The sequence below is a fragment of the Centruroides sculpturatus genome, unplaced genomic scaffold (assembly GCF_000671375.1).
Source record: "Centruroides sculpturatus isolate CEXI.00-Female unplaced genomic scaffold, Cexi_2.0 scaffold22, whole genome shotgun sequence".
NCBI classification, from domain to species: domain Eukaryota; kingdom Metazoa; phylum Arthropoda; class Arachnida; order Scorpiones; family Buthidae; genus Centruroides; species Centruroides sculpturatus.
The window spans coordinates 290,847-317,918 of NW_019384323.1; the positions used below are offsets into that span (position 1 = coordinate 290,847).

The 27,072-nt window shown below is 39.4% G+C and overlaps 3 protein-coding genes across 11 annotated transcripts in view; 2 read left to right on the top strand and 1 right to left on the bottom strand.

Moving 5' to 3' along the window:
* LOC111626115 (exosome complex component RRP46-like) overlaps nucleotides 1-8,500 on the top strand; it is a 20,714-nt gene extending 12,214 nt beyond the window's left edge. Inside the window, exons 3-5 of the mRNA XM_023369405.1 lie at nucleotides 3,001-3,122; nucleotides 4,307-4,447; nucleotides 4,631-8,500. Of these exons, the coding sequence (XP_023225173.1) occupies nucleotides 3,001-3,122; nucleotides 4,307-4,447; nucleotides 4,631-4,906 (539 nt within the window). The 3' untranslated portion in view covers nucleotides 4,907-8,500. The remainder of the gene's footprint in view (nucleotides 1-3,000; nucleotides 3,123-4,306; nucleotides 4,448-4,630) is intronic.
* LOC111626125 lies at nucleotides 514-2,369 on the top strand. Of its 2 annotated transcripts, XR_002756833.1 has the most exons (3): nucleotides 514-992; nucleotides 1,176-2,060; nucleotides 2,156-2,368. XR_002756833.1 is itself a non-coding variant. In XM_023369417.1 (2 exons), exons 1-2 carry the CDS (start codon nucleotides 909-911, stop codon nucleotides 1,449-1,451), a joined length of 360 nt encoding a protein of 119 aa, XP_023225185.1. In that variant the 5' UTR covers nucleotides 514-908; the 3' UTR covers nucleotides 1,452-2,369. The 2 variants fall into 2 exon arrangements, 1 of the variants encoding a protein (XP_023225185.1); XM_023369417.1 differs by having other exon boundaries at nucleotides 1,176-2,369.
* Nucleotides 8,501-11,983: 3,483 nt separating the features above from the next.
* The window catches only part of LOC111626133 (homeobox protein Meis1-like), an 80,416-nt gene continuing 65,327 nt past the window's right edge, over nucleotides 11,984-27,072 (bottom strand). For 6 of the 8 annotated variants that reach the window (XM_023369478.1, XM_023369464.1, XM_023369450.1 and 3 more), the window contains 3 exons: nucleotides 15,145-15,203; nucleotides 13,879-13,977; nucleotides 11,984-13,003 (listed from right to left, as the gene is read on the bottom strand). In XM_023369478.1, the coding sequence (XP_023225246.1) occupies nucleotides 12,762-13,003; nucleotides 13,879-13,977; nucleotides 15,145-15,203 (400 nt within the window). In that variant the 3' untranslated portion in view covers nucleotides 11,984-12,761. The remainder of the gene's footprint in view (nucleotides 13,004-13,878; nucleotides 13,978-15,144; nucleotides 15,204-27,072) is intronic. The other 2 variants (XM_023369487.1, XM_023369470.1) reach the window with 1 other exon arrangement.

Here is a 27,072-nt window from a genome sequence, read left to right on the forward strand (position 1 = left end):
AAATTATATCCGTAGCAAGAGTGATACAAATTGTTTCCTCCAGAGCACAATGTCAACTGTCCATTGCAATGACAGTTTACAAATTCAAAATCGGTCTGGAGTCGGTCGATAACGGACGATTACGCCACTGTTTATGTTCGTTCGCGCAGTTTTCGATGAGTCATATCATTCTTAACTTGGACGGAAATGAAATTTGTTACAACGTTGCACTTAGTCTTTCATATTTGTTGTTAGTAATTTAAAAGACATTTGAAACACATACGGACGATAATAATTTTTTAAAATATAATAACACAAAAATGAAAAGGGAACTCTGGTACAGTACATTTATCGAGAGCCACAAATAATCCTTCGAAGAGCCGCATGTGGCTCGCGAGCCGCAGGTTGGCCACCCCTGGTATATACAGTACTACTAGAGTTAGAGAATAAAATGTTTTAAATGACTTTCTTATTACTTAAAATTAAATAATTGTATATAAATTAACGTTTATATACAATACATGTTTTTTAGTGGAATGCTACAATTTATTAATTAATTCTTTTAAACAAAACATCACAGTTTCAGACTTGGCTTTACGTAAACTCTGCTTATTTGATAGTACGAAGACAGTTCATAAATAATTTATTTAAAAATTAAATTAAACAGATATCCACACGGATACAAATTTATCTTCACAGCTTTTTACTATTATCATTTATTCTATACTTTCTAAATTAAAACTTTTTCTATTTTGCTAGTCTAGTGGTTTTTGTGGTACTAGGATGTACCATTCAAAAACCACTAGACTAGTCAACAAAAGCATTTTTTGTTCATAAAGTTAATATATTATGCATCCTTTACTGGTTTTAAGTTACTTTCATGTAGTATAAATGCAGCATGTTTAGCCATTATTGATTCAGGAATCCCCATGAAGCATACTATAGCTGCTGTAGACGCTGTTTTATTAGAAGATGGAAAAATAGTTGTAAATCCTACGTCGAAAGAGGAAAAAGTAAATTTTTTCGACAGTTTATATAATTTAGATTCTACTTGTTTCTATAAACTTGATCAACTTAAGCGAAACTACTTTGTCCAGTTTAAGTTTATTCTACTTTAAATTGTAAAAGCTATAGAGCCTTAATGTTGTTTTTCCAGTTTTATCAATAATTGGAGTGAAAATTTCTTTTGTTTGCAGTTGGCCAAAGCACAGTTCACCTTAGCTTTCGAGACAGTCAAGTTTCGGTTAGTCACGATGAACACTTGCGGTCGCTTCACTCTGAAAGAATTCGAAAACTGCGTGGAAGCGTGCCGTTCCGCAGCCGGTAAAGTAGTTGACTTCTATCGTTCTCTGATCTCTAGGAGATTCAGCAAACAGAAAACATCAGACATGCAACACGAAGTGGATCGGGTATCCGAGACCTTTCACAAAAACTTCAACGTTAACAAAGAGGAATCCGAGGATTCGGACTGAACACAGTTAAATCCCCTTCTGTACATACTTTCATAATAAATTTTATGGCTATTACTTAAATTAGTCTCGTTTTTGCGACTTGGTCTGGTAAGAAAATTGATTCCTTTCTTAAGCAAGAGGTGGCACAAACTGAAAAAGTTTTTCTTGGCGAGGATATTCAGTTGTCGAAACTCGTATATCACTAGATTAGTTCCGGTGTCAGTTCGGATGATATGTCCCGGCTGCATTCGACATATTAATTACCTTCTGTATCAAAGTGTCGAGTGCCATCAAACCGGTACTCCCTTCGATATATTTTAATATGGACCTAGCGATTGTCGGCTGTCCGGCCATCACCATTTACCTCGGAAAGGTTAGAAAAATGCAAGTTGTAAACCTTAGGAAAATCGATAATGATCTATCGATTGTAATTGTGGGATACTCTACGAATGGGGGTTAAGTTGCTCCGACTGCAACTGGGCTCGGAATGAAGATTGTAAAGTTGTTTCTTCGTAGACAGGACCACCGACGTACGCGCTTGACAGGAAGTGGAACGTGTAACAGATACGATAACTTTTTTCAAGAAGGGTAACAAAGATCTCCATCGTTAGAGCAACGGTTGACAGGAAGGTGAGAGTTATCTTGTCATTGACAGATCGCTTCTGCCTGATCGTGTTGCCTATTTATGTTTATCTAATCACTGACCGAAGCTTTTTTTCTCCCAGCAGTTTTGCATCCGACTATCTGCAGACGTACTGTACGTATGAATATTTAACACCGTAACTCGATACATCAGATTTCGAATGGCGTGCTTATCTGGCGTAAAATCCCATTTATTACGTTGTGTAATAATTATGAATTACTTTAATTACCGTTAACGGGATCCAAAAAATTAAGATATCAAAAAAATGCCATTAGTGATTGCCGAAGCCGACAGATGGCGTTAAGCGTTCTAGTGGCGCTACACTTGCGACCAATAATTCTTAAAAATATTGAATATTTCGATAAATAATCATTTAATAATTAGCTTTTGAAATTTAAATAGTGTATGTAATTTTTGCCTTCTAATAGAAGGCAGAAATTACACTAAAATCATTTTGATTATTATCATTATGCCTGTTTGCGTCAGATATAAATTACTAGAAGATACCATAATTACCGTTAAAACTAATTAAATGGTAATTGTAAAGGTATTTATTGACCTGCTGCATTGGATGTCGTGAAGTTGCATCGTACCAAACAGATTGATTCGTAAAAGACAGTATTTTTATTTTGTTCCGTGCGGTCGAGCCTAATCAGTTTAAAATAGATTAAGTTTTAAACAATTTATTATTCTATTCCAAATAAATGGAAGTTGAGTTTAGTTTAAATTGTTTTTTGGAGTAAAAGTTATTTAAAATGTTATGCTTTTTGATGATAGCTCCCATTATCAGTAGTTAACTAGAGATAGATTTTTCTAGTTAAGTTTTGATGGTGTGTGGTTCAAAGGCACTTCAGGTTTGTAAAAATTTCACTCCAAGAAACATATTTTGAATTAGATTTTTATTTGAGTTTCGTTTGTTGGATTTAGGTTGTAAGGAAAAAAATATCGAAAGAATCCTGAGAAATACTTTGGAAAACATCATCATTCTGTCGTCGTTTCCTCGTTCCGTATTATCCGTCACCATCCAAGAAGTTCAGAATCGGGGAAGCGTATCCTTTTTTTGGCGAGGAAGTAATTAAACTGTACACTTATCGAGTTAAAAATATTTAGAACTATAAACAAATACTGAACAAAGAAAAAAATTTTTCCTTTCATTCTGACACAATTTGTATATGACAGAAAGGAATAGAAATGTAAGGAGATTGTAAGAAAAACAAATATCTGCAATTTTCAGAATTACTTTTGACACAAACACTTAGGTGAAGATGCTCCAAAGTACAGTATATACCAGGGGTGGCCAAGCTCCTTGATAGTCCGAGCCATTTTTCAAAATTAAAATTTTTTGCGAGCCGCAATTAAAGGTATGCAAAAAATTCCAATTACAAAATATATCTGTAGCAAGAGTGATACAACTTGTTTCCTCCAGAGCACAATGTCAACTGTCCATTGCAATGACAGTTTACAAATTCAAAATCGGTCTGGAGTCGGTCGATAACGGACGATTACGCCACTGTTTATGTTCGTTCACGCAGTTTTCGATGAGTCATATCATTCTTAACTTGGACGGAAATGAAATTTGTTACAACGTTGCACTTAGTCTTTCATATTTGTTGTTAGTAATTTAAAAGACATTTTGAAACACATACGGAACGATAATAATTTTTAAAATTATAACACAAAAATGAAAAGGGAACTCTGGTACAGTACATTTATCGAGAGCCACAAATAATCCTTCGAAGAGCCGCATGTGGCTCGCGAGCCGCAGGTTGGCCACCCCTGGTATATACAGTACTACTAGAGTTAGAGAATAAAATGTTTTAAATGACTTTCTTATTACTTAAAATTAAATAATTGTATATAAATTAACGTTTATATACAATACATGTTTTTTAGTGGAATGCTACAATTTATTAATTAATTCTTTTAAACAAAACATCACAGTTTCAGACTTGGCTTTACGTAAACTCTGCTTATTTGATAGTACGAAGACAGTTCATAAATAATTTATTTAAAAATTAAATTAAACAGATATCCACACGGATACAAATTTATCTTCACAGCTTTTTACTATTATCATTTATTCTATACTTTCTAAATTAAAACTTTTTCTATTTTGCTAGTCTAGTGGTTTTTGTGGTACTAGGATGTACCATTCAAAAACCACTAGACTAGTCAACAAAAGCATTTTTTGTTCATAAAGTTAATATATTATGCATCCTTTACTGGTTTTAAGTTACTTTCATGTAGTATAAATGCAGCATGTTTAGCCATTATTGATTCAGGAATCCCCATGAAGCATACTATAGCTGCTGTAGACGCTGTTTTATTAGAAGATGGAAAAATAGTTGTAAATCCTACGTCGAAAGAGGAAAAAGTAAATTTTTTCGACAGTTTATATAATTTAGATTCTACTTGTTTCTATAAACTTGATCAACTTAAGCGAAACTACTTTGTCCAGTTTAAGTTTATTCTACTTTAAATTGTAAAAGCTATAGAGCCTTAATGTTGTTTTTCCAGTTTTATCAATAATTGGAGTGAAAATTTCTTTTGTTTGCAGTTGGCCAAAGCACAGTTCACCTTAGCTTTCGAGACAGTCAAGTTTCGGTTAGTCACGATGAACACTTGCGGTCGCTTCACTCTGAAAGAATTCGAAAACTGCGTGGAAGCGTGCCGTTCCGCAGCCGGTAAAGTAGTTGACTTCTATCGTTCTCTGATCTCTAGGAGATTCAGCAAACAGAAAACATCAGACATGCAACACGAAGTGGATCGGGTATCCGAGACCTTTCACAAAAACTTCAACGTTAACAAAGAGGAATCCGAGGATTCGGACTGAACACAGTTAAATCCCCTTCTGTACATACTTTCATAATAAATTTTATGGCTATTACTTAAATTAGTCTCGTTTTTGCGACTTGGTCTGGTAAGAAAATTGATTCCTTTCTTAAGCAAGAGGTGGCACAAACTGAAAAAGTTTTTCTTGGCGAGGATATTCAGTTGTCGAAACTCGTATATCACTAGATTAGTTCCGGTGTCAGTTCGGATGATATGTCCCGGCTGCATTCGACATATTAATTACCTTCTGTATCAAAGTGTCGAGTGCCATCAAACCGGTACTCCCTTCGATATATTTTAATATGGACCTAGCGATTGTCGGCTGTCCGGCCATCACCATTTACCTCGGAAAGGTTAGAAAAATGCAAGTTGTAAACCTTAGGAAAATCGATAATGATCTATCGATTGTAATTGTGGGATACTCTACGAATGGGGGTTAAGTTGCTCCGACTGCAACTGGGCTCGGAATGAAGATTGTAAAGTTGTTTCTTCGTAGACAGGACCACCGACGTACGCGCTTGACAGGAAGTGGAACGTGTAACAGATACGATAACTTTTTTCAAGAAGGGTAACAAAGATCTCCATCGTTAGAGCAACGGTTGACAGGAAGGTGAGAGTTATCTTGTCATTGACAGATCGCTTCTGCCTGATCGTGTTGCCTATTTATGTTTATCTAATCACTGACCGAAGCTTTTTTTCTCCCAGCAGTTTTGCATCCGACTATCTGCAGACGTACTGTACGTATGAATATTTAACACCGTAACTCGATACATCAGATTTCGAATGGCGTGCTTATCTGGCGTAAAATCCCATTTATTACGTTGTGTAATAATTATGAATTACTTTAATTACCGTTAACGGGATCCAAAAAATTAAGATATCAAAAAAAATGCCATTAGTGATTGCCGAAGCCGACAGATGGCGTTAAGCGTTCTAGTGGCGCTACACTTGCGAAATTAAATTCGTAAGAAGGGTATGAAGTGAAGAAGGCGAAAGGCGTGCACGGTTGATCGGGAGGGCGGGAGATTAGCCGGTTTATCGAAGACGGCTGGGGACGTTGTCGTCGAAAGTGAGAAACAAAGAGAATTGACAGCTTCCTGTAGTTTAATACATCATCCTCCTCTAATGGTTGCTGACGGCAGATCGGCAGAAAAAGCCCTGTCTGTTCTCGTTACGGTTGCTTCTAACCCGGATAAACGAGTGGAAGAGTTTTGACGGATGATTACTACACTCATCTGCATGTGCGTTGGCCCCTGGTGTAGGAAGGATCGCAATAGGGGACCACGGGGCCACATGTTGGCAATAGACTGTCAAATTTCCCAGCCGCCGACTATACTCGCGGGAGTCGGGATGCAGACGCAACCAATAAGTGCATTCTCAAAAATGTCTGTCTGGGGACCCATTACCACCGCCAGATGAAATTCCTGATGCTCTTTCTTTTGTGGCCCCATTTCCTATTCTGCTTTGCTTTCAACGATCCTCGATCTCTGATGGACACGCTGCTGGCTTTCTGATGGAGAGAAGTTTTCTCTATTGCCTTCGCCTCTTTGCAGATGAAAAATGTGGCCCCTATCGATAACTTCAATTTTAAAGCGTTTAGCCGCGTGTCATCCAATTAGGGATATGCAATAATAATAAAATCTTTACGAGTACTCTAAAACGGCTTTTATACAATAGCCAGCCGTGGGGAATTCCCCAATATTTTAAGGCATTTTAATGGTTATAATATATCATTGGCCACTTCTCAAACTACGGACGAACTCTGCAAAATTTTCTAAAAAATCCATAAAATTAAAGAATCGTGATTTATGTAACATAATTCGAAGCAGAGGTGAGTGTTCTGAACTCAAATGGCACTTCTGTCTGCCAAAAATGACCTATTATTCTACGGGGACTCATCAATTTGGGATGAATTTTGATCTTGGCAAAGTTGCCAAGAAACGGTTACATCGGATTTCTCTTTATTCCTTACTAAATTCGTGATTTTCGTCCGAGAAGAACGTACTGTCAACCTAAAAGTCGATAAAAGGGCAGGACTGTATCTGTCACGTGTTGACAAAACATGCTTAAGTGGCAGAGGCCTCCTCCTCTTCCTACAGAATTAATTAAGCCGGAGACGGTCAAACTAGATTTGTTCCAGATTCTTGATACGTCTTTATTACTAAGTTAGAAACCGACTGAGTTTAAGGACCGAAAATTTGTAATTATGATGCTGTCGTTATAGTAATTACTCTGTGTAAGGCCAATATCGTATATACTTTCTGTACTAAATTCGATTTTTGGTCGTATTGTTTATGCTTCTGTAGTAACAGTTTATACATTGCTAACTGCCGAACTCTTCTATTATCTTGCAAAAGGTGTAATTATAGTTTAACAATAAAATGCAGATGTCGCTGCTGAGCAATAAACAGCAATGTAATTTTTATACATTTCTTACTTTAAATATGCTGCTACGGTTTCCATATTTATAGAAAAGTCATTGCGAGTTAACTATTAAATGGAGGACAAACTACTGTAGTAATCTATTGTAAACAATGCCTTTTACGTGCTGTAACAGTAATACGTTGGCCCGACAGCCGTTACTGTATTACAAAATGAATATTAATGCTACCGTAGCAATATATTGTTAAAATTAACCATTGAGTATACCAATGTCAAATTGTGGTAATTTGTCGGAAATTGATTAACGAGAAGGCCCGGTTAAGATTTTAATAAAGAGAAGAGGCCTTGTCGATATGCATTGCAGAGGAGAAGAAATCGAAGGGTTCATAATTAAAAGCCAATCTCACAGGAAGGAAGAGAAAGCTGGTGATAATAAATTTCGCTTTCTTTCCTTTTCTTGTTTTCAACTTTGCCAAAAAATAATGGATGAGTGCGAGAAGTGAAGCTGAATATGACAGCCAGGAAGGAGAAGGAGTGTAATTTAGAAGGAGTGTAGATGGTATTTTCGAAAAATTGCACACTTTCCCCTTCTCTCGAAAAGGAATGAAAGAAGGAAAAGATAGAAGGAGCGTGAAATGCGATGCACAAAAAACACTTCACCTATTGTATTTTAATTCCAAAAAACAAGAAATTTAGGAGTTAGATGGAAACACTTGCTTATTTAGGTATTTCCTAATCAAGTAAGTGTCTGGTAGGACGAATAGGAAGAGACAAAAATGGGGCCAAGTAGAAGTTATTGTTTTATTTGTCGCTAGGAGGTCACTTTGTCAGATGAAATGGGACTTGATCACGCCACGTCCGTGACGTCGATGTTTAATTGTTTATTTTATGGAAGACCCTCCGCTATATTTAAATTTTCTTAAAATAATCGTCTTCCGATACTCTTTACGAAATTTCTCGACAGCTTTGCCATTAATTTTCGGGATTTTCTATCTCTCTGGAGGGTGATTTGGTGAAATTTGAAGCAAGTCTGGTTCCTAAATTATATATTAAAATTAAATCGATATTTTTATCTTTTGCAAGTTTTAGGATTTTTGGGCAATTGATAGTTTCTTACAATTTTTATTTTATTTTTTGAACTAATTCGTCAACGTCAGCATTTACGCACCAGTTTTTGTGTATATTCAATACATTGTTGGGTAAGTGGAATGAAAAAATATTCAAGGCTTGTGTAAAAAATAGCTATTATAGGAGTGAAACTCCTAATGCTATTATAGGAGTGAAAATCGAATCTCCAAATTGGTTTCTGGTCATATTTACGTTGAATATTAATTGAATTTGATACAATGAGACGGTCGCACGGTGTTTTCATTTTTAAACCATTCTTAATTTTTCATTGGAAGATGATGGATGAAAGTTCTCTTTCGTTCCGGAAAAGAGGCCAAATTAAGCCTGTAAATGACGCGACACACAAGTTTTCCCATTATTTCTTCCAGTTTAGGGGATATTCTTTTATCTAAAGATAATAGATAACGAAGGAGGAGGACAAAAAATCCAATTCCAGATAGCAGGCATGACGTCAGTATGCGGCACGTGCCGCCAGTCCAAACGATTGGATATTGTCCGGACCCCCGCCATCGGTGGACAATTAGGGATCCGTCGGACGGTGTCTGGTGTCCTGGCTTGCCGGGGTCAAACGTGCGACAATGTCCGATCAATGTCCACCAGCTGACCTACGGACACATCAGTCGGTCAGACATCATTAAGTTCGGAGGGGAACTTAATCCCGTCAGAGACAGCTGTTTGGGACAAAGTCGGCAGTCGCGTGTCACCGGCATCTGGTCGTCACCTAAGGTCCTTCTTGTTCGCCTGTCACCGAAATGTCCGAATGTCCGGCTTTCGATTTTTTTCTTTTCTCTCCTCCCATTTAGCCAACGAACTCCACCAAACAATCGACATTCGAAGTGTGACGCGTTCTCGCGCACAATGCGCATTTGCCTCTATACGACGTAAATTTACGCGAAATCAGCAATGCGTAATGTCAATATCTGCAGTATTGTATTTTCCGGAAAAATGCGATTTCTTTTTAATGCGTGGTTTCGTTAGAAGCTCGTATCGCGTACCAGCATAGCGACGTAAACGTTACTGTATGCGTAGTAACACACGTGAGTTGTCAGTACGTCGCTGTACTGTACGTTTTCACGCTAGGTCTTTCCAGGAAATTTATCCGTTACATCCCCGACGTAAGAAATGAGTAATGCCAGTGCTCGTAGATAACGTAATCTTTTTCGGAGCTCGTTTTAAATCGATTGTTACGTCGAATAGGCCAATATTACACGTAATGCCAAGTTACCGTTCTTCAGACACGAATTTGTTTTTGGAAAATCTACGCCTCCATATATATATATATATATATGTAAAGTAACGTTAGTTTCATGGATATAACGCGATTTGTCTGTCTTGGTGTTAAAAATCGTACCTTTGCATCCGATTCCCGACTAACGAGATTGGCATCCCGAAATAAGCGATGCGGTAACCTCGTATAACGTTTGTGCCCGCTTAAAGAGGAGAGAATGTCCGAGTAAACAGAGAGAGAGGGGAGAAATAGTAAGGGAACGCATGCTCAGTGCATGTTTAGGTTGTGATTTCTGACGAAATGAAAGGGCAGTATTCAGTTCCCTCGCGGCGATCTCTGACACTCGGCAGTAGATTCCTCTTGATTCAGTCTGACATCTCGGAGACGATATTTCACGTTAGTTATTTGTTCCTGTCACAAAACCGCCATCTTAGCTAGCCAGTCTGGCGTCTGACATACTTTACGGTCAATCTCTAGTGTAGAAGCAAACCATTCCCATCCCGCGCACGTTTGTCCGATTGCAACATTCTCTATCTTCGTCTGTATCGCGTCTTTATTCTAAGACGGTCCCCGCCCGCTTCCTTTTCTAAATATCCCTTTTTGTTGGCCCACCCCTGGCCAATTTTTAAAACTTTAAAATGTCCTCTACGCTATTTAAAGCTGGCGGGATGCGCCTTCTCCCGCTCGCTTTGGCTATCTTCGCGTTAGGTTCGATGGGAGTTTGCGCCGTTGGCCAAACGTTGGAATTTATGATTCGTAAAGGAAGTCGACTGGCTTTAACTTTTTCGTCTCGTCTTTCGCTTCTTCCTTTTCTTTCGAAAACGTTTCTCGGATTTGAATCTTTAATATTAGCCAATAGCGACGCTCGACAAACGTTAATTCTAACCGATAACGAGAAACGTTTATAAATTTTCACCGATGACAATATATTAATAAAAGTTTTCCAAATTTAATTTATGATTTCTGTAGACGATAACAGATGGCGACACTCGATAAGAAATTTCTAAACGCCATTTATACTCTTTCTTTAATTCACGTTTTCGTAATTTTAAAACGAAACTTTTTCTATAAAATGCGCCATTGGCCGCTTTCGAATTACGATTGCGTATTCGGCCAATTCTCCGAAACTTTTTATATACGTACCACCTGCATAAATTACATTTCAAACGAGATTCCCCTTTTTAATTTATAATACTGGTTTACCGCCACATCTTTCGTTTTAAACGTATAACAATTTAAAAAGCCATAATTTACGAAATTATCTGATATTAGAACAAAGGATATATTTATCGCATCGAGTGGCTCTCATTAAATTTTATTTATTGCTATCAATTAAGAAGAAAAGAATTATTACTGTTATTACGACGTTGCATAATTTAATATTAATTGTAAAAAATATTGTTGTTTTCATATATTTTATTTCTATTTTAGGATCCTAGCGGTAGCCTATACAAATTCGGCAACGCCATTGGTCCGTTTGAATAATCAACGTTGCGTTATTGGCTGGCTTTGAATTTAAATCTCTTATTATCGGTTAATTTGAATATAATTTCTAGAACGAGCCGTAGCGTTTACACTTTTTATCGAAAGTTTTATAAATTTAAACAAAGTTCTGTTGGCATCTGTACGCTTTTTTAAATTCCGTGTCACGCAAACAATTTACCTTCTATTAAAAAACTAAAACCCGTAATTTTCCGGGTTTTGATTAAATGATCCGTTACGTTCGTAATAGTTTGAAAAGTGCTGCCCACCGACCGTTCGCTCGAAAAATTTGAAATTATCCAGTTTTAAAATAAATAAAATCCGTTTTAGTTCTATTATTGGCCAAATTCGAATTTAAAACACCAATGGTTCCTTTTAAAACGATGGTAATTTGGGTATTTGTTATTTAAGCCTTCCGGAAAAAATGAATAAAAATGATTAAATGTATATATTTTTTAATGGAGGAGGATTGGAAAGGCGTTCGGCACGAGCCTGGAAGCGCGCGAAAGGCCAAAGACCTTGAACATTACTGGAGATAGAATGTGGCGGTGTGTACGAGCGTCGCTGGAGAAACTCGATACGACTTCATTGTCCTTTTGACACATCTTGCATTGGCAACTGCCTGGAAATTAGGCTTTAACAAAAATTCGATTCTCGGCGGCAGATGTGGAACCACTTGTGGAGGGTATCGGCTGTCTGGCCGCGGTGGGGTGGTGCCCCAGCGCCGTATCGAATGAACATTCCTGTCTCCCAATGCGGAGAATTCTTCTGCCAACCGTTTTGGAAATTCCGCGTGTACAAATTTTACTCGCTGTCCTTACGGAAATCTCGTCGGGTGTAAATAATTTCGACAGAGGCTGTAGTGCAATGATATTTTTATTCACGTTAAAGTACATTGTGGTCACAGAAAACAACAGTGCCACAGTCACCCTGTACAATGAAATGGTATAATGACTTGATTGTCCCGCCTTCACACGTACACTGACTTACACGAAACACCACCAGCTTGGCTGGTATCCGCCATCCTTTACAACTTTATTCCTTCCCCCGTAAAGCTGTGGTCCCCCTATATAATCGTTCTTTCGGCGAGTCATCTTAACTCCTCGTCATCTCTAGGACGTAGCAGGAAGCACGTGACTCCGGCTGACCTTCGACGAATCACAATTAAAAAAATTATGTGGAAGAGTTCGAATTAATAATAATTATAATAATTACAATAATAATAACCGGGTGTTGCGCGAACTGCTTTAAAAAATTTCTTGTCTTATACCCGAATTGGAAGCTAATTTTTGACGGCGCGGCTACGGTTTAGAATTTGTTCTTTCTTCCTTTATATCCAGACACTATGAAGATTGCTAGACGTTTCTATTTTTAGCAATTCTTTTTGTACCATCGAAACCGTCAGGCCAGCCGGTTTACATTTTTCTATTTTGCAGCTCTACCCAGCTGGTTGGGTGAAGAACCGTTTACGTATATGGATTTTTTCTAGAACGACGATAGGACTATAAAAGATGCCTTCCCCGCACCCAGCCTCCCCGTTTTCAGTTTCTCACCTGCATAGGTGCGCCGGTTTCCGTTGTCGGGGAGAGAACCGGGAAGGGGAAAGAGCTGTGTTCTCCATTCGTACAGAAATACATTAACTGGCGTGAATATCCATGATGTGTTGTCCCGATCCGTCGTACGGCGAACCCTGAGGTGGAATGCCCGGATGGCCCATAGGTCCGTGCGTCATCATCATGGCTGCGTGAGGATGCCCGGGTAGTAGCATGGCCTGCGAGTGAACGGGCGATCTGAGTTGCGACATCTGGGAATATCCGCCCATGCTGCCCATGTGACCCATGCCTATGGAACCGTCGGTGCAAGGAAGGTTTTGCATACCTGTAAGGGAAAAGAAGAGTTAATTCGGTGCCGAGGTGCCAAATTCTCTTACTCGAATGGGGCGGAGCCGCTGTGCGTGTTATTTCGTTAGGAATTAAAAGATTAAAAAGGCTGCGAGCAAAGAAGATAAAGCGGCTAATAAGATGCATCGGGTCGTGTTTGTTTGTGGAAACGTAAACAACGTTTCCGCTGGCTTGTTGTGGCTCGACTGTTTTATCCACGCCTCTTACAAGAGAATCGATGTGATACAAAAAGAAGAGACACCAAAATACAGAGGATGTAATTAGGCTAATGAAACTGTCGCCTTTAATCCTTATTACCGTGACACGTGGGACGTGCTGCGGGTAACAATCGAGCTGTAATCTGTCTCCGCAACGTTTGCTAATTACGAGAGGTAAGTATACCGCAGTCCTTTCTTTAAAGGAGCTCTTGGCTTGTTACGAGATCTCGACACCGAATAGGAAGGAATCTCCTGCAAGATCTGATAAATTCCTTACTACTAATGATGTTTATAATCTGCCCTTAATCTAGAATAGGGTAATTGAGACGTGGCAATAAAAGCCTGCACCCTGTTATCGGGCTTATCGGGGGTGCGATCCGAACCTAGGTCTGTCCGGCGCCGTGGCGGCACAATGCGCGAGGTTAATAAAGATAAAATAAATATTCTACATTAAAACTATTGTTATAAGTAAATTACAAAATCACCGGGCCTATCAGTAACCATAAAAATCAAGCCATAAGGATGAAACCGTGAAGAGAGAATTCGGTTTTAATAGTTCGGTAATCGAATCCTAGACGATGGTTCGATTCCTTGGCTCTGATAGTCCAGTGTATTGAATTCAAGATTAAATATGTTGATAGTACATTTTTCATACCTGGAGGTCTAATGTGCATCTGTTGACCACCGTCCATCATGTAACCCATCCCCGCACCTTCCGGGCTGTAGGCGGTACTCGCTCCGCCAATAGATCCACCTGAAAACACAACACAAGACACTTCATACCCCTGCCGAAAAGACACTCAGCGCTTCGAGAATCGAACCATCCTCTCTTAACATTATAAAGTAAAATTGTCTGTCTAAAACTAAGTTTGTTCTTTACTACTAAATAAGTCTAACAGAATGGAGAGTTTTTTGGCCTTGTAAGTAACGTTTTCCCTTTGCACATGTTAGTCGGAATGTTCAGAATGTCCCATTTTGGCCCTCTAACAAGTTTAGAGAAGATAAGCTAAAACTAGACAGTTTTAAAAAAGAAAATAATTCGTCTTGCCAACGAAAACAAATCGAAAAGAAAGTGTTTTCTTCCCTTTATTGTTTTTTCTTATATAGAAGACAACTCAATTAATGGAAAGGTAAGGTCGTCCCCTTACAAATCCCATCTCGGTAATACTCGGAGAAGAAAGTTTAGAAAAAGTTAGGGATCCTAGAGGGAACTTCTAAAGCCAGGTTAGTAGTAGTTGTGAAAGTGACTGCCGTCCCCTAATGAGAAATGCCATTTCCTGAATGTCCCCACCATCCACCCCTCCCGCAGACCTCCCTTTTTCATTCAGCTCGGAAACGGACCTGGACTGTGTGGCCCGGATTGAAACATCATCAATCATCGAGTTGTCAATGTTCGATAAAAACCGTTCCTGGCCAGCACCACTTTAGTCCTGTTAGGTGAAGCGGTCACAAAAGAAACTAGTCTCTTCCCCCGGCTTTTTCCTCTTCCAGGCGGGAAAAAAGGGAGAATGACTGATGGCTAGTTTAATGAGAACGAGTTTTCTCTATCCAGCTACTCTGTCTCGACGCCATCTTGGGTATCGAGATGAAATGTTGCGTTCCAATGCGACTAAGGCATTTTCTAATCGTTTTTACTTTTTCCCCCTCCTCCCCAACCCCTCTCTTCTATCTTCCCCCTCTCCTTTTCCGTTCAGGACCCCGTTTGTTGCATCCTAGACCTTCTACAATGGCAACTATCGTCGTTTATCATTGGCCACGTCAAACTTTTCAAAGAGATTTTCTAACTTAGTTTCGAATTTTAGAATTTCGTTTCGATCTCTCTAAAATTGAATTTTTTATCATTTCTGTTGGCACAAATAAAAAGTATATAAACTACGGCTGTAACAAGAAGTGCATTATTAAATAATAATTAAGTACTCACCCGCACGATTAGACTGATCAATCATCGGCTGCACTATTCTTCTCCTTGCATTGATGAACCTGCGAAAGAAACGATAAAGTCCTTAACGAATCCTTCTTGTCTTCGACAAATTAAAAAGATATAATTAAAAGTGGCCAACCGCGTTAAAACCAGGTGTAGTTTTTCCAGAGCGTGGCAGGAGGAGGCGATAGGAAAAGAACACGCCACCGAGCGAGATAAATTCTCAGAGAAAATTTATCCAAAGAACACGACAGAAACCTGACCCCGGGCTGTAACGCATTCTCATCTCCTTTTTTAAAAAGAAAGTCGTCTGACACATACCTAACGTAAATAAATCATCCTCGTATCCTCGGGACCTGCACCCAAGACTTATCTCGACGCAAAGAGCGAAAAGACAAATTGTGTGTCCCTCAAGAGATCCAACTGCAGCTGATCTATCGAGCCTCATTAAAATCCCATACCCAAGCCTCTAGTGGTATTTATGTGGAATGGGCACAGCCGGGGGCTATTGTATCTCCCTCCCCCGTGAAAAGATGGCCCGCTGACGAATGTATATTCTTCAAAAATACGTTAGCGCTTATCTTCCTTCGCTTCGTCCGGAAGAAAAAGTGTATATATAAGTTTTAAAAAATGATGGCTGTAGCCTAGGGCTGGTGTTTAATAAGAATCGTGTCTTCGATCGCCTCTCGCGTGGCCAACGATGGTGGCATAATAATCGAATTTCAATTATATCCTCTCGCGTAATAACTAAACCTTCGACTTTCGACGGGACTCGGCGCCTTTTTCACTAATAATTTCCGAGTTTCCATAGAATTTCCACTTTGGGCTAAAAACAAAGGAATTTATCAGTCTCGGATAAAACAATACGATATCTTGATAATAATTGAATGTTCGGAATACGAAGTGCCGGAGAAACGGCAAATAATAATAATAAAAATCGAATTTTATTTGTTATATAAAGGAATTTCGCTCTCTAACAGATTAAATGTCAACGTTCAACAAGATTCTGTGCGACATCTCTGGTTTCTGGGCTGTATTTCACGTACGATTTTCTGGCTGAGTGAGCGCTCGCATTAATAATAGACAGGGAGTAAATTATGCAGGAGGAGAAGGGAAAAGCGGCAGAAGCGAGCTTGTACACTACGCTATTGATTTTATAATTTGCGAGAACGGAGGAGAGACCATGTCGGAGGGTCAGCCGAATCTGGTCAGATGTCTTGTTAGGCTCTAGACTTTTAAATCCGACTAAAATTTACCTTATTTTACAACTGGAGGAGTGCAGAAACCGTTCGATTCTTCCCCAAACTACCTTCTTGGCTTTTTTTTAATTACCGTTCCTCCACCCCGATAGAGATCCCGAGAAAGTTTTTAAGTAGGCTCCTCGCGAAATTCCCATTTATCCCGGTTATCGGTGGTGAGGGGGAGAGGAAAAATGAACAGAGAAGAGTTGCGAAACAGTAATTCAAGTTATAATCAGCTACAAGAGGAAAAAAGGCGCGCGAGGTACTTTAATAACCAGAAAATGCGGACTTGTTAAAGAAGCCACATTATTTTCGCAGTCATTCTTTAGGGAATGGAAGCGGAGGAGACGGTTGCAGAGAGCGAGAGCACTCTCATTACTGCACTACATAAATAATTTGGAAGGGAGGAAATGGTGGCCAAGCTGTCGCTCCGCGGCACGACCTGCGACATCTGCACGACAGAAGAAAAAGATGAAATGCGAAAACGAAAAACGCACCTTAACAAAACTCGGCAGTTCATAAATAGACGGCAGATGTGGATAATGGACGTTGCTGAATTAAGTATTCATCTAATTGTGAGAGAGAGGTGTTGGCAGACAATAGACACACATTTACTACCCCGGCTTTTATAATGCCTGACTGCTGCGGTTAATGCGACTCGATTCATCGACTAGTTTTATTATCGAACTTTGTAAACGCGCGATCGGATCTCCGCCTACACCCCGCTTCCGTCTTTGCTTGGCCCCGATATTCTACACAATAAAAATAAATACTGTACCTGCGACGATAATTTTAAAACGGTATTAAAGTGACCAGCGCGTGTCGTGCTGGGAGTGGACCGAGGCAATAACGGTCCCGAGGTGACATAACGTTACTTAATAACGACTAATGGCATTTTAATTGTCCCTTGTTCCGCCATCAAAGTGTCTAGATATTAAAAACCGCTAGTGCATCCGATGGCTATCTTTACTGCATTCTACCGGTGGTCGAGTGTCTATAAAATAAGTCGTATCGGAAGTCGTAAAACGGTCCTCTATAGCCGTTCTAATCTCCGCTTTGCTTGGCACAGTAGCTTTTGCCGTGCTTGTAATTCGTGATTTAAAAGTGTGAGATGATCACAATTATGACGTAACTAATTTATTTCGCATATATTTAAAGACGTGGCGACGAGTGGATGGTCCAACCGCTGTATTCTCCATCGGGTGTGCAGAAGAAAGCTGCAGCCTGCGGGGGAAAGGTAATAGTTAAGCCAGTTAGGCAGAAATGAAGCCGGACGAACGGATAAGATCAACAGACTCCAGCCAAGGGGTAAGATTCAATATAATCGGGTGGGTGCGAGGCAAAATCCGGAGACGATGGTAGCAAATCGACGAGTAAGATCAACAGAAGCTGGAGGCCCTGGAACAACAAGAACCAGAGAACAAAATGAAGTGGGAGAAAACCAGGAATGGCAATCTCCTTCCCCCCCATTGTACAGTTGGTTTTAAAGGATTTTAAAACGGAGACTTCAGCTTATTCTATTTTTATCGAGACGAAATCGATCCGCAGATGGGTGTAGCTGTTCAATTGTCAAAATCGACTGGTCAAAAGACAACCCGTAACAGATGGCGGAATGGAACCGATAACACGATGCTATTTCCAAATCAATGGCGGAAGCGTTGTTGCAAAATGTGCAAAAGTAAAGTTTGTTCGATAACTAAGTGGCTTTGTTTATCAAGTCCTTGTGGAGTCAGATTTTAAATGGGTGCCACAATGTAATAAACCTTGTCCCAAATGGTCTTCCCTCCATCTATTCGACTTGGCTCGGCCCCTTTATAAATATCCAAAATCTTCAAATATACGCGACTTTGATTTTTATAAATGCCTGGTGAAGAGCGAGAGTTGGGTTCCTCTAAAGATCCCGGACGTTCGACGCTCGCAAAGTATCGAGGGAGCTTCGTAGAACCAAATTCGGCACCGGGTACCAATCTTAAAATGGGAGTTATAAAACTTTAAACTCCCCCACGAAAAATTTTATTCCAGTCAATTTTGACGCCATTTTCAAAATGGGGGTTGCGCTAGCATCGGAGTGCCTTCTGGTATGACTAGAATGAGTTAAGACCGCCTACCAGGAACCGTCGCCATGACAACGAAAGGGAAAAATCACTTAGGTTAATGCCTTCCCCCAATTCCGTCCAGAACGGCATCTGGACGTTCTTGGGGAGGATAAAAGGGGGAGAGAAACGGGGAAGGCGCTTTACTGCACCTCAGGGACAACACCCGGAGGGTTATTTTTCATAATTTGGACGCCTCCCCGTAATCAGTAATTGTTGGGGTATTGATTTTGTAGTCGGCCATCCATCTAGTGTCCCTACGGCGGTCATTTTGCTGATACAAGAGACGTGTTAGCTTTAATCCCGGACAGACTGCTGGACTTGCCTTCCTTTTACAGATTATGGAGAATCCAAAATGTTTCAAAAGTGGATTTAACCGCCTTTTCTACTAGACAATTTATCTCTCTCTGGAGAAGTTAGAAAAATCTTTCTTCCAGGTTTTTTCCCCGGTTTTAGGGAATCTTTACGATTTTTTAATGTCAAACTGGGTATAATTTAACATTACAGCTAGGAGAAAGAGGAGGAAAAAATACGAGAATTTTTTTTATAAATGGAACAATTGTCGTAACTACACAGTAGTTGATTATTTAAAAGAATAGTTAAGCTTAAAAGTTTTAAAATAATGCTAAAAAGTCGTTTTGTAGAGGGAAGAGAAGCATTACCCTCCCTCATTTGAACATGTGCCAATATCTATAGTTTCTCGCAGGCTGGGCTTCCCGTTTTCAGTGGTTTCTGGGACGTCACGTAGCACATCCTCATTTAGACAAACTCAATGAGCGGTCATGAAACGTGGAGAGAGCAAACCCTATAAAGCTGATGAGAAGTGAACAACGATGCCTTCCTGCAAACCCATTGTTGTTATGGCACCTGTTGGATAAGTTAATGCTTTTCGACTTTGTTCAAAATTAATGACAAACTTCAAAAAATTCTCCATTCCAAATACTATATTTAGATGAAATTGTCCAATTATTCTTATGAGGTTGAATCCATTTTGAACACGTTAAAAAAATGAACGTTAATCCTTCAACAATGTCTTCTTTTAACTCTGGTGTAAATTATTCCAGAACCGAAACAAACTAACTTCTTTCTGCTGTTCTAAATCGTGATATTTCTAGTTTAAATTTAAAGAAAAAGGAAGAGAAGAAGATGGAAAAAAAGCCAATGAAAGTTTGCTGCCGCTGTTGCTTGCTGTTCCATTTTGCAGCCTGTATCCTGCAAGTCCCTATGGGGGAAATCAGATTTTATGTCCCTCTTTCAGAGTCCCCACTAATGGCTCGCTGTCCGTGTCAAATGACACAGGGGGTCCGAGAGTCGTAAACTCTGCCATGAGGTCTTATTAGGTGGGCAAGTGTCTCTTCACACCTTCTCGGTCGCACTTCTCCCTCTTCTCTTTCCGGTCACCGAGATTACCTCCGGTGTCGATATCTTGCATCCTGTCAGTCGGGAAGACTAGTTGACTGAAATAAGGAGAAGTTAACACACACCCGAGTTCCCAACACGAGATACTGAGGGGCATTTTCGCTAGGATTTTACAATCCTTCTCCAGTTTCCATCTACAAAATTCTATATATTCGAAAATAATCTGTTTGGGATGGATTTTCCGATGATAAATTATTATGCACGACTTGAAATTTTATACCTTTGGCTCCTAAAATCGGACGAATCGCCTAAATACACGCCATAATCGCTAATAATTTTTAAGTTTTCTAGTCTATGAAAGTGGTAAGAAAGAATTGAAAAGAAAATATTAAATTTTGAGCGGAGCAAAGTAAAATTACCTTTGTGAATAGTGAAAATGTAGTTGTTCTTTGTATTATTATTTACTTTTAGGAGTTTGGTTAAATTTATTGGGATAATTTGAAATTGGAAATCGGTATTTTGGGCGGAGGCAATTTGCCTTCCGCTTCAAAAAACCATTGAAAAATAGAAGTTAAAAGGAGCGCACTCCACCCAATAGATGAAAGCATTTTGTTTGTTTTACGGTTCCTAATAATAATCTTTTGAGACATTTTATAATCAAATTTTAATTACTCTTCCTACATTTATAAAGGAAAATTACACGGTTCTAAACACGTTACGAAAAATATACTTTTACAACGTAATCGGGAGGAGGAAAGTTAAAGAAACTAATTTCCTCCTCGGCAATCAGAACTGGCATTTGACAAAATAGAATAAAGGTAAAGAAGATAAACGAGAGCATCCTTAATTGTGTCCATCAGGAGTGGAAGCAAAGCAAAGATACCTTTTACAAAGTCGACTAAATGTCTCAGCCTCAGACTGTAATTATAGAGAGAGTAAAGCACTGGTCATTCAAGTACTGGGAGTGTGTAGCAAAACACCATTACCGCAATGGCAGAGCTTCCAGTAATGTGCTTACCCCAACAAACAGGCTGTTGTTGCGCTCTACCATCTTAACAAAATGGGTATATAAACACGTGCAAAGATCAATTCGGAGGTAAATGCTAGTTTACTTGATGATGATGCACTTTTCCTCCATCGGAAAAAAAGATGAAAGTTTAAATTTGCAACACCTGAGGTGTTCGACGGGGGTGCCTTTTTTCTTCTTCCTAAGTTACAGACGCGTTTTATCATTTAGCTCTTAAGCATCAATCAGGGAGAAGATTTGATTTTTGAATGGTTTATTCCAGTACTTTTTGCAGGGGGTAATGAAGCTCGGGTGGCTAACCTGCACTTATCGTATCAGTTGGCTAACGATACCGGATTCGAAACCATTATTCATTCTACATTATACGCTGCGGTGTTGAATTTTTAATCCGACCCTCTTCCATTTGCCTTCATCCTGGATTATTAAATAGGACACAGTCAGTTATTAGCGCGTGGCGTTATTGGAGGGTCTTTCTAGTGGTATGGCTGGTTTTGCCTGCATTTTTCTTCGTTCTTCAAAGTTTTATAATTAAACCAGAGAGTTTTTAACATCGTTTAACAAATTATATTTCTGCTTTTAAAAAGCGGATGTCATCATCTAAGCCTTGTTTTAGACTCGCTCGAAGAATTCTGCTTCAATGCAAGTAAATTGAACTGTATTTTAGAAATGGAAAAAGTCAAATTTGATGTAAATGCCGCCTTTAATTACACACATCCAACTTGTTTATAATTAAACTTTGTGTCCACTTGTAAACTTCTGGCCATACAACAAGATTCAAATCCATTAAAGAATTTTAATGCATAAATTTCGACTTTTTCTCGATTCTCATTAAAATTTCGGAACCGAATTGAACCATAAATTTTTTTCAATTTATCGCCGGAAAAACTAAACATGCTTGTAAAGTTAATTTGCATATTTAACTATTTGCCACGTCAAGACCAAGAGGGTAGCAACGGCTTTAATTTTTTTCTTTCTTCTTCTATTAAATAAGGAAAGAAACAGGGAAGAGCTCTCTCGTCTAATTATAATAGGGAGTGGTTAAGGATTCCTTGCTTTCCATAAATACCATATAATCGACAATGGTGAGTAGAGGCTCAGTTTTCCACCTCATGCATATGTGATGGGCTGTAACAAACAGGAAATTAGTGAGGGAAATCTCATTAGGGGAGGGACGACAAAGTCCGCCAGAGAAGAGGCAAATGTATGCTGAGTGCTACTGCAGGTCCACTTAAGTTTGACACCTTCACTCTTCCGCCTTTTGTTACTTCTATGACGACTTTCGCTGCTGTAATTTGCACAACTCGTTTTTTTCCTCCTTTCCTTCGCAACACCAACAGAATGGAAGTTGATTATACTAACTTAGTCAAAGTAACCCTAGGGATTTTTCTATTGCGCTTTGCCTTTCCCCTCTTCTTTCTCGTCTTTAATTATAAATTGATATTTTTCCACGCTTCTTTCTCGATACAAAAACATAAATTTTATGCGAAAATTAATTAGTAATAACTCGAAAGAAAGTAATGAATTTGAAAAGACAGTTTGTAATTTTTGAAAAACGTGAAGAATGGCAGAAAATAAATCTTGTTGGTGGAAGGGAGTTAACAAAGATAAGCGGAGGGAAGAGGAAATAATATCCAATGCGAACAACTAGGAGTAAATGGCCGAAAAAGGCTGGTCATCGGGTGTCGGGGCTCAGCAGGAACCGGGTAGTGCAATACGACTCTTCCTGTCTAACAACTTTGGTCATTTTTCACTCGGAGGGTGTAGAAGCTCGTTACGTCATTCGACCAACGGAAATACCGTCGCCATCTTGTCTGACAGACGAATGAGCCTACATTTCGGATGACAGGTCCCCTGCGCTTTTATAAAAGTTAAATTTCCTTTCCTTACTTTTATTGGAATCCGTGATTTATTGACGGATTTACTTCGTTGTTTTCTTGTCCCTTTATTTAAGTCTGCTTGAAGGATTGCAGCGAATTTATTCTATTTAAGGTGGATTTCGGATTCGAAACTCGAATTTCCTTCTTTGCTTCTCTCTAAGCCCCTTAATTACTAGCCTCCACAGCTCTTCTTTATTGCGCTTCCTCTTGGATTCCTTCTGTTCTATACTATAAATAGTATATACGGATAGACGAACTGTGCCCAGTTCTCCGGACCTACTAAATCCTTGCGATGCAAAGGGCTAAACGACCATCTTTTGATTTTATACTCCAATCAGAATTGCATAAGCAAAAACAAAATGCATAAATCCACACTTCTTTATGTAATCGCGCATCTTTAGCACAAAAACTTTGTCTCGATGAACCTACAGGAGTGTCGTGTGGCCGAATTCGCCATAAAGATGCCCACAGAAAGGCGCCTTTACATAAAGGAGTCTTGTAAAAAATACTTTACGTAACTATTAACAAAATCAAAAATGGGACTTTACCAGAATGAAAAATGGGAGAGCGGCCCCGCGGCAATTATCCGCAAAGCACAAATAGCAATTAAATTGCCGCTATTGTAAAGAAGAGAAAGGAAAAAAGAGAACACAAATGATATTAGATACAGGATATCTTTAGAGTAATGACTTTTATTTTAACTTTTAGCCTTGACTGCTTCCTCCTGCAAAAGGGTTAATAGCACAAAAGACATTTGCCACTTCGCCTCTTTACTGTGCGGTTATGAAGTTGCACGGCATTTAATAGCGGATCGTAAGAGGTACCGCTGACCTTTATGACGTCAGTATACCATAAAGTTACCAATGGAACCGATTCGGTGGGTGTTTATATACGAAATGAGGCGCGAACACGGACAGTAAACCTACGGATTTCTGCACTTTCTCTGCCATCGTTGGAGTAAATTTGGTAGTTTCTAGATGTTTTCCGGAGCCGTTAGCGGAAGAAATTGCAAATTTGGATAAAAGGCCATTGGTAAAAATAAAAGTGACACGCAGCGAACGGGGGAGGTGGGGAATAATGAATGACGAAAAGACGGTGGGCGAGAGAGAACTAATGAAACAGAAAAATGGTCGGTGAGTCGGCGAGGCCCTCATCGAGCTATCTTCCGAGTTAATCGTTGTAAACGGGGAGGCAGCGGTTTGTACCAACGTCCACCATCTGCCGACTAGCCCTTACAAAAGGCGCAGATAAACAGAAACCGAGCGGAAAAATCCTCACCTTCTACCTCTTACATATCCCGTGCCGTAGACGCGCTGGTGCCTTGTAAAAATGGAAAAAAAGAGATAAATCTAAGAGGAGAATTCGGTTAATATTATTGTTTGGTAGAATTTGGTGAAGTGCAATGCGCCCTACCATTTTTGCGGTAACGATGTTGAACGTAGGAAAGAAGGAGTTTATAGGAAGTCGCCGAAAACGAGCTTCGGGAGTAGTGGGCCACGTCACACACGGCCGGTAATGCTGGTGCTCCGCTCCGTTGGGCACTGCCGCTTTGGCTGCTTTCATAGCTCATTTATTCCATCAAGTAGAATCCCCATCACTGCAGACTCTCCCCCATTCTCCTCCTCCTCTTCGTCTGCTTGCTCTTTTACGTTGGGCTTAACTACCTCAGTCTGTCTTCCTTTTTTCCCTCTCTTTCTCTCCCTTCTCTTCTTTGGATACGAAAGGTTATGACATTTTGCGTCCTATCCCGCAAAATTTTCGAAATGTTAAATCTCTAAGGCGATTTTGCCATCTGTAGAATATATACAAGAGACGAGACTACATTGCTTCCTCTCGTGATGTAAAAGCTTAGTGGAGACTGGAAACGCTCTAACGGGTATTTTTAACTTACAAGGTTATTTTGTACAACCCAAGCTGTTGTTAAATGATCTTCTACCCATTGTAAGGCGTTTCTTTACGCTCCGAGAAGATTGCCCCGGGCTCTTTCTTTCTCTACTTTAAATTTAAGTGGCCCAACGCCTTCTCCGAGGATCTCTTGTACTCCCGAAAATCATTTTATAACGGTGGATAAAGTTCACTTTAAACTTTCCACCTACGGTACTGTACCTCTTAATCTAATGGCCACAGACCTATATATTTATGCAATAGATATATCTTTTTCGCACGTCCCCGAAGAATTACAAGGTGTCTTAATACATAAACAACCTTTCTGTAGTAGATAAATCCTTAGAGAATTCTCTTACCTTGGAACTTGTTAGAAAAATTAGCATCTCCTTCATCATAGCAGTTTGAAAATTAAGGAGGTTATCAAAGTAGTCGATGGTCTGTCATTAAAAATATCAAAATACACCTACATAAACATTAAGAAAATTTTTATATCCCGAACGACCAAGGAAAAAAACTGCTGTAACACATCTTCTCCATTTTCTTTCGCTACTCTTCCATCTGGCAAGTTAATTATCTTTTTCTCTCTTGACAGAAACAAAAAATACCAGAGGAAAAAAGAAAAAATATGCGGGACGGTGGAACCAGCTAACGATAAAACTGCTGATGGAAGGAGTTCAGAATAGAGACGGGTCTAATCTCTCACCCCCTTATCTCCCCAAGTACAGGTAGTGCGTTACTATGACAACGGGGATCTTCATACTGAGCAGGTTATATATATATATATATATATAATATTTTTTTACCCGGCCCCACGACAAGACTGCCGCAGAAGTTGTCAGGTGGCAATGACAGGTCAGTTGTTAAAGGTAATGAACAACACACCACCAGCTTCGGGTCTGGTAATGACAGATCTGCAGCTCCTTCTCAATGCGTTATTATAGTTCCCCATCTCCCCTTTGGTCATCTCTCGCTAGATTCGCTCTCCCCGTTAAATTTATCGTGTTTGGTCGCCGGATGACAAGATACCTTAATGAAGCGAGCTCGCCACGTTCACCTACGATCGGGGTGGATTTTGGATTTCTCTCGCCTTCCGCGCCCCTATTCAATGAGGATTTTTATTTTTTCGCTCTCTATAATTGCTTGCCCTAATGTGTTTTAGTTGTATTAGGGTAGATGCGACCGCACGTGCATCCATAGGCAACAATGCCGTCCGAACATCGAGCGTGTTAGCGATTATCTTCCATTATACCAACCTAGACTTCCGCTGCAATTCTTAAGCAAACACTCGAATGTAACCCTCAATAGTTATAATTTATTACGTTAAACTATCCAAGATTTAATTATAGAATAAATATCGTAAACCGTGCTCTGGTTGGCTCCTATCCTTAATTCCCGTCCGTGCTCCCGAACATCCCTATTAACTAAAAGAAATTTAACCAGCAATCTCCCTTCTCTATAATGTCGGAACAGTTGTTAAAAGTAGGAACCGTCTAACAACCGTTTTCCTCCCTTCCTCAGTAAATTATCGAACCCTGTGTTTAGCCGGGAGGTGATTCAATTAAAGAAATCTCCATTTTCGGACCATGGCCTCCTCCTCCTCGCTACGATAATTGGGCTGTTCCGGGACCGACTTATTCTCCTTTTAACTGGCTAAAATTCTTTAATCTAACATTAATAAGTATTTTCCTTTAATCGATAAAATGTTCGCAATCTGTCAAGTGCCCTTAGTTTCCATCGGGGAAGCGAGAGAGATAGAAAAAAGAAGGGGGGATTTATCGGTACACGGGGCTTCTACACCACGATAAACCGTCTTGGGGCCTCGAGGCTTTATATAGTCACGCTCCGTGTAGTATGGAAGGTAACTCCGAGGGAGGATGAAAAAAAAAAGAATTAGGAAGGACAATGGTGGGAGGTGACGTCTGCCGTCTCCTCAAATGAATTTGGACAACTCGATAAACTGTTTAGTATCAGCCGAATGTGATCATTCAAAATGGAGACAGCTCATTTCATCCGTATCGACTAAGAACATCTTCCAGTCGAGAAACAAATTATTGTCGGTAGGGATAGAGATAAGTTGGATCACTTTAAACTAAAATCAATTTTTGTAAGAATACTCCACTTATTCTAGCAGACTGAGGCCAATAAACATATTTTCCCGTCATTTTTCTAATTATTTGCTCATTTCTAGGTTTTCTACAATTGAAAAAATATCTTCTAAACTCTATTATTTGTTTATAGAATTAAAATATTAAAGAATAAATTTTAAGCGGGGGAAGAATTAACACAATTACAAAAAATCCAACTAAAAACTGTCACAAACTGCATTTAAAATACTTAATTAAATTTAGAGAATTTTAATTAATGAATGTGAAAATTTTCTAGAATATCCAGAGCTGGATTCGAGCATCGATCCCATTAAAAACCAAGAATGTCGAGGACGAAGA

What these genes read in the sequence shown, in the direction of transcription:
- LOC111626125 (XM_023369417.1), top strand. Translation starts at nt 909, where the DNA reads ATGAAGCATACTATAGCTGCTGTAGACGCTGTTTTATTAGAAGATGGA. An exon ending in CTACGTCGAAAGAGGAAAAA is followed by an intron (nt 993 to 1,175) that starts GTAAATTTTTTC and finishes TTTTGTTTGCAG; the next exon opens with TTGGCCAAAGCACAGTTCAC.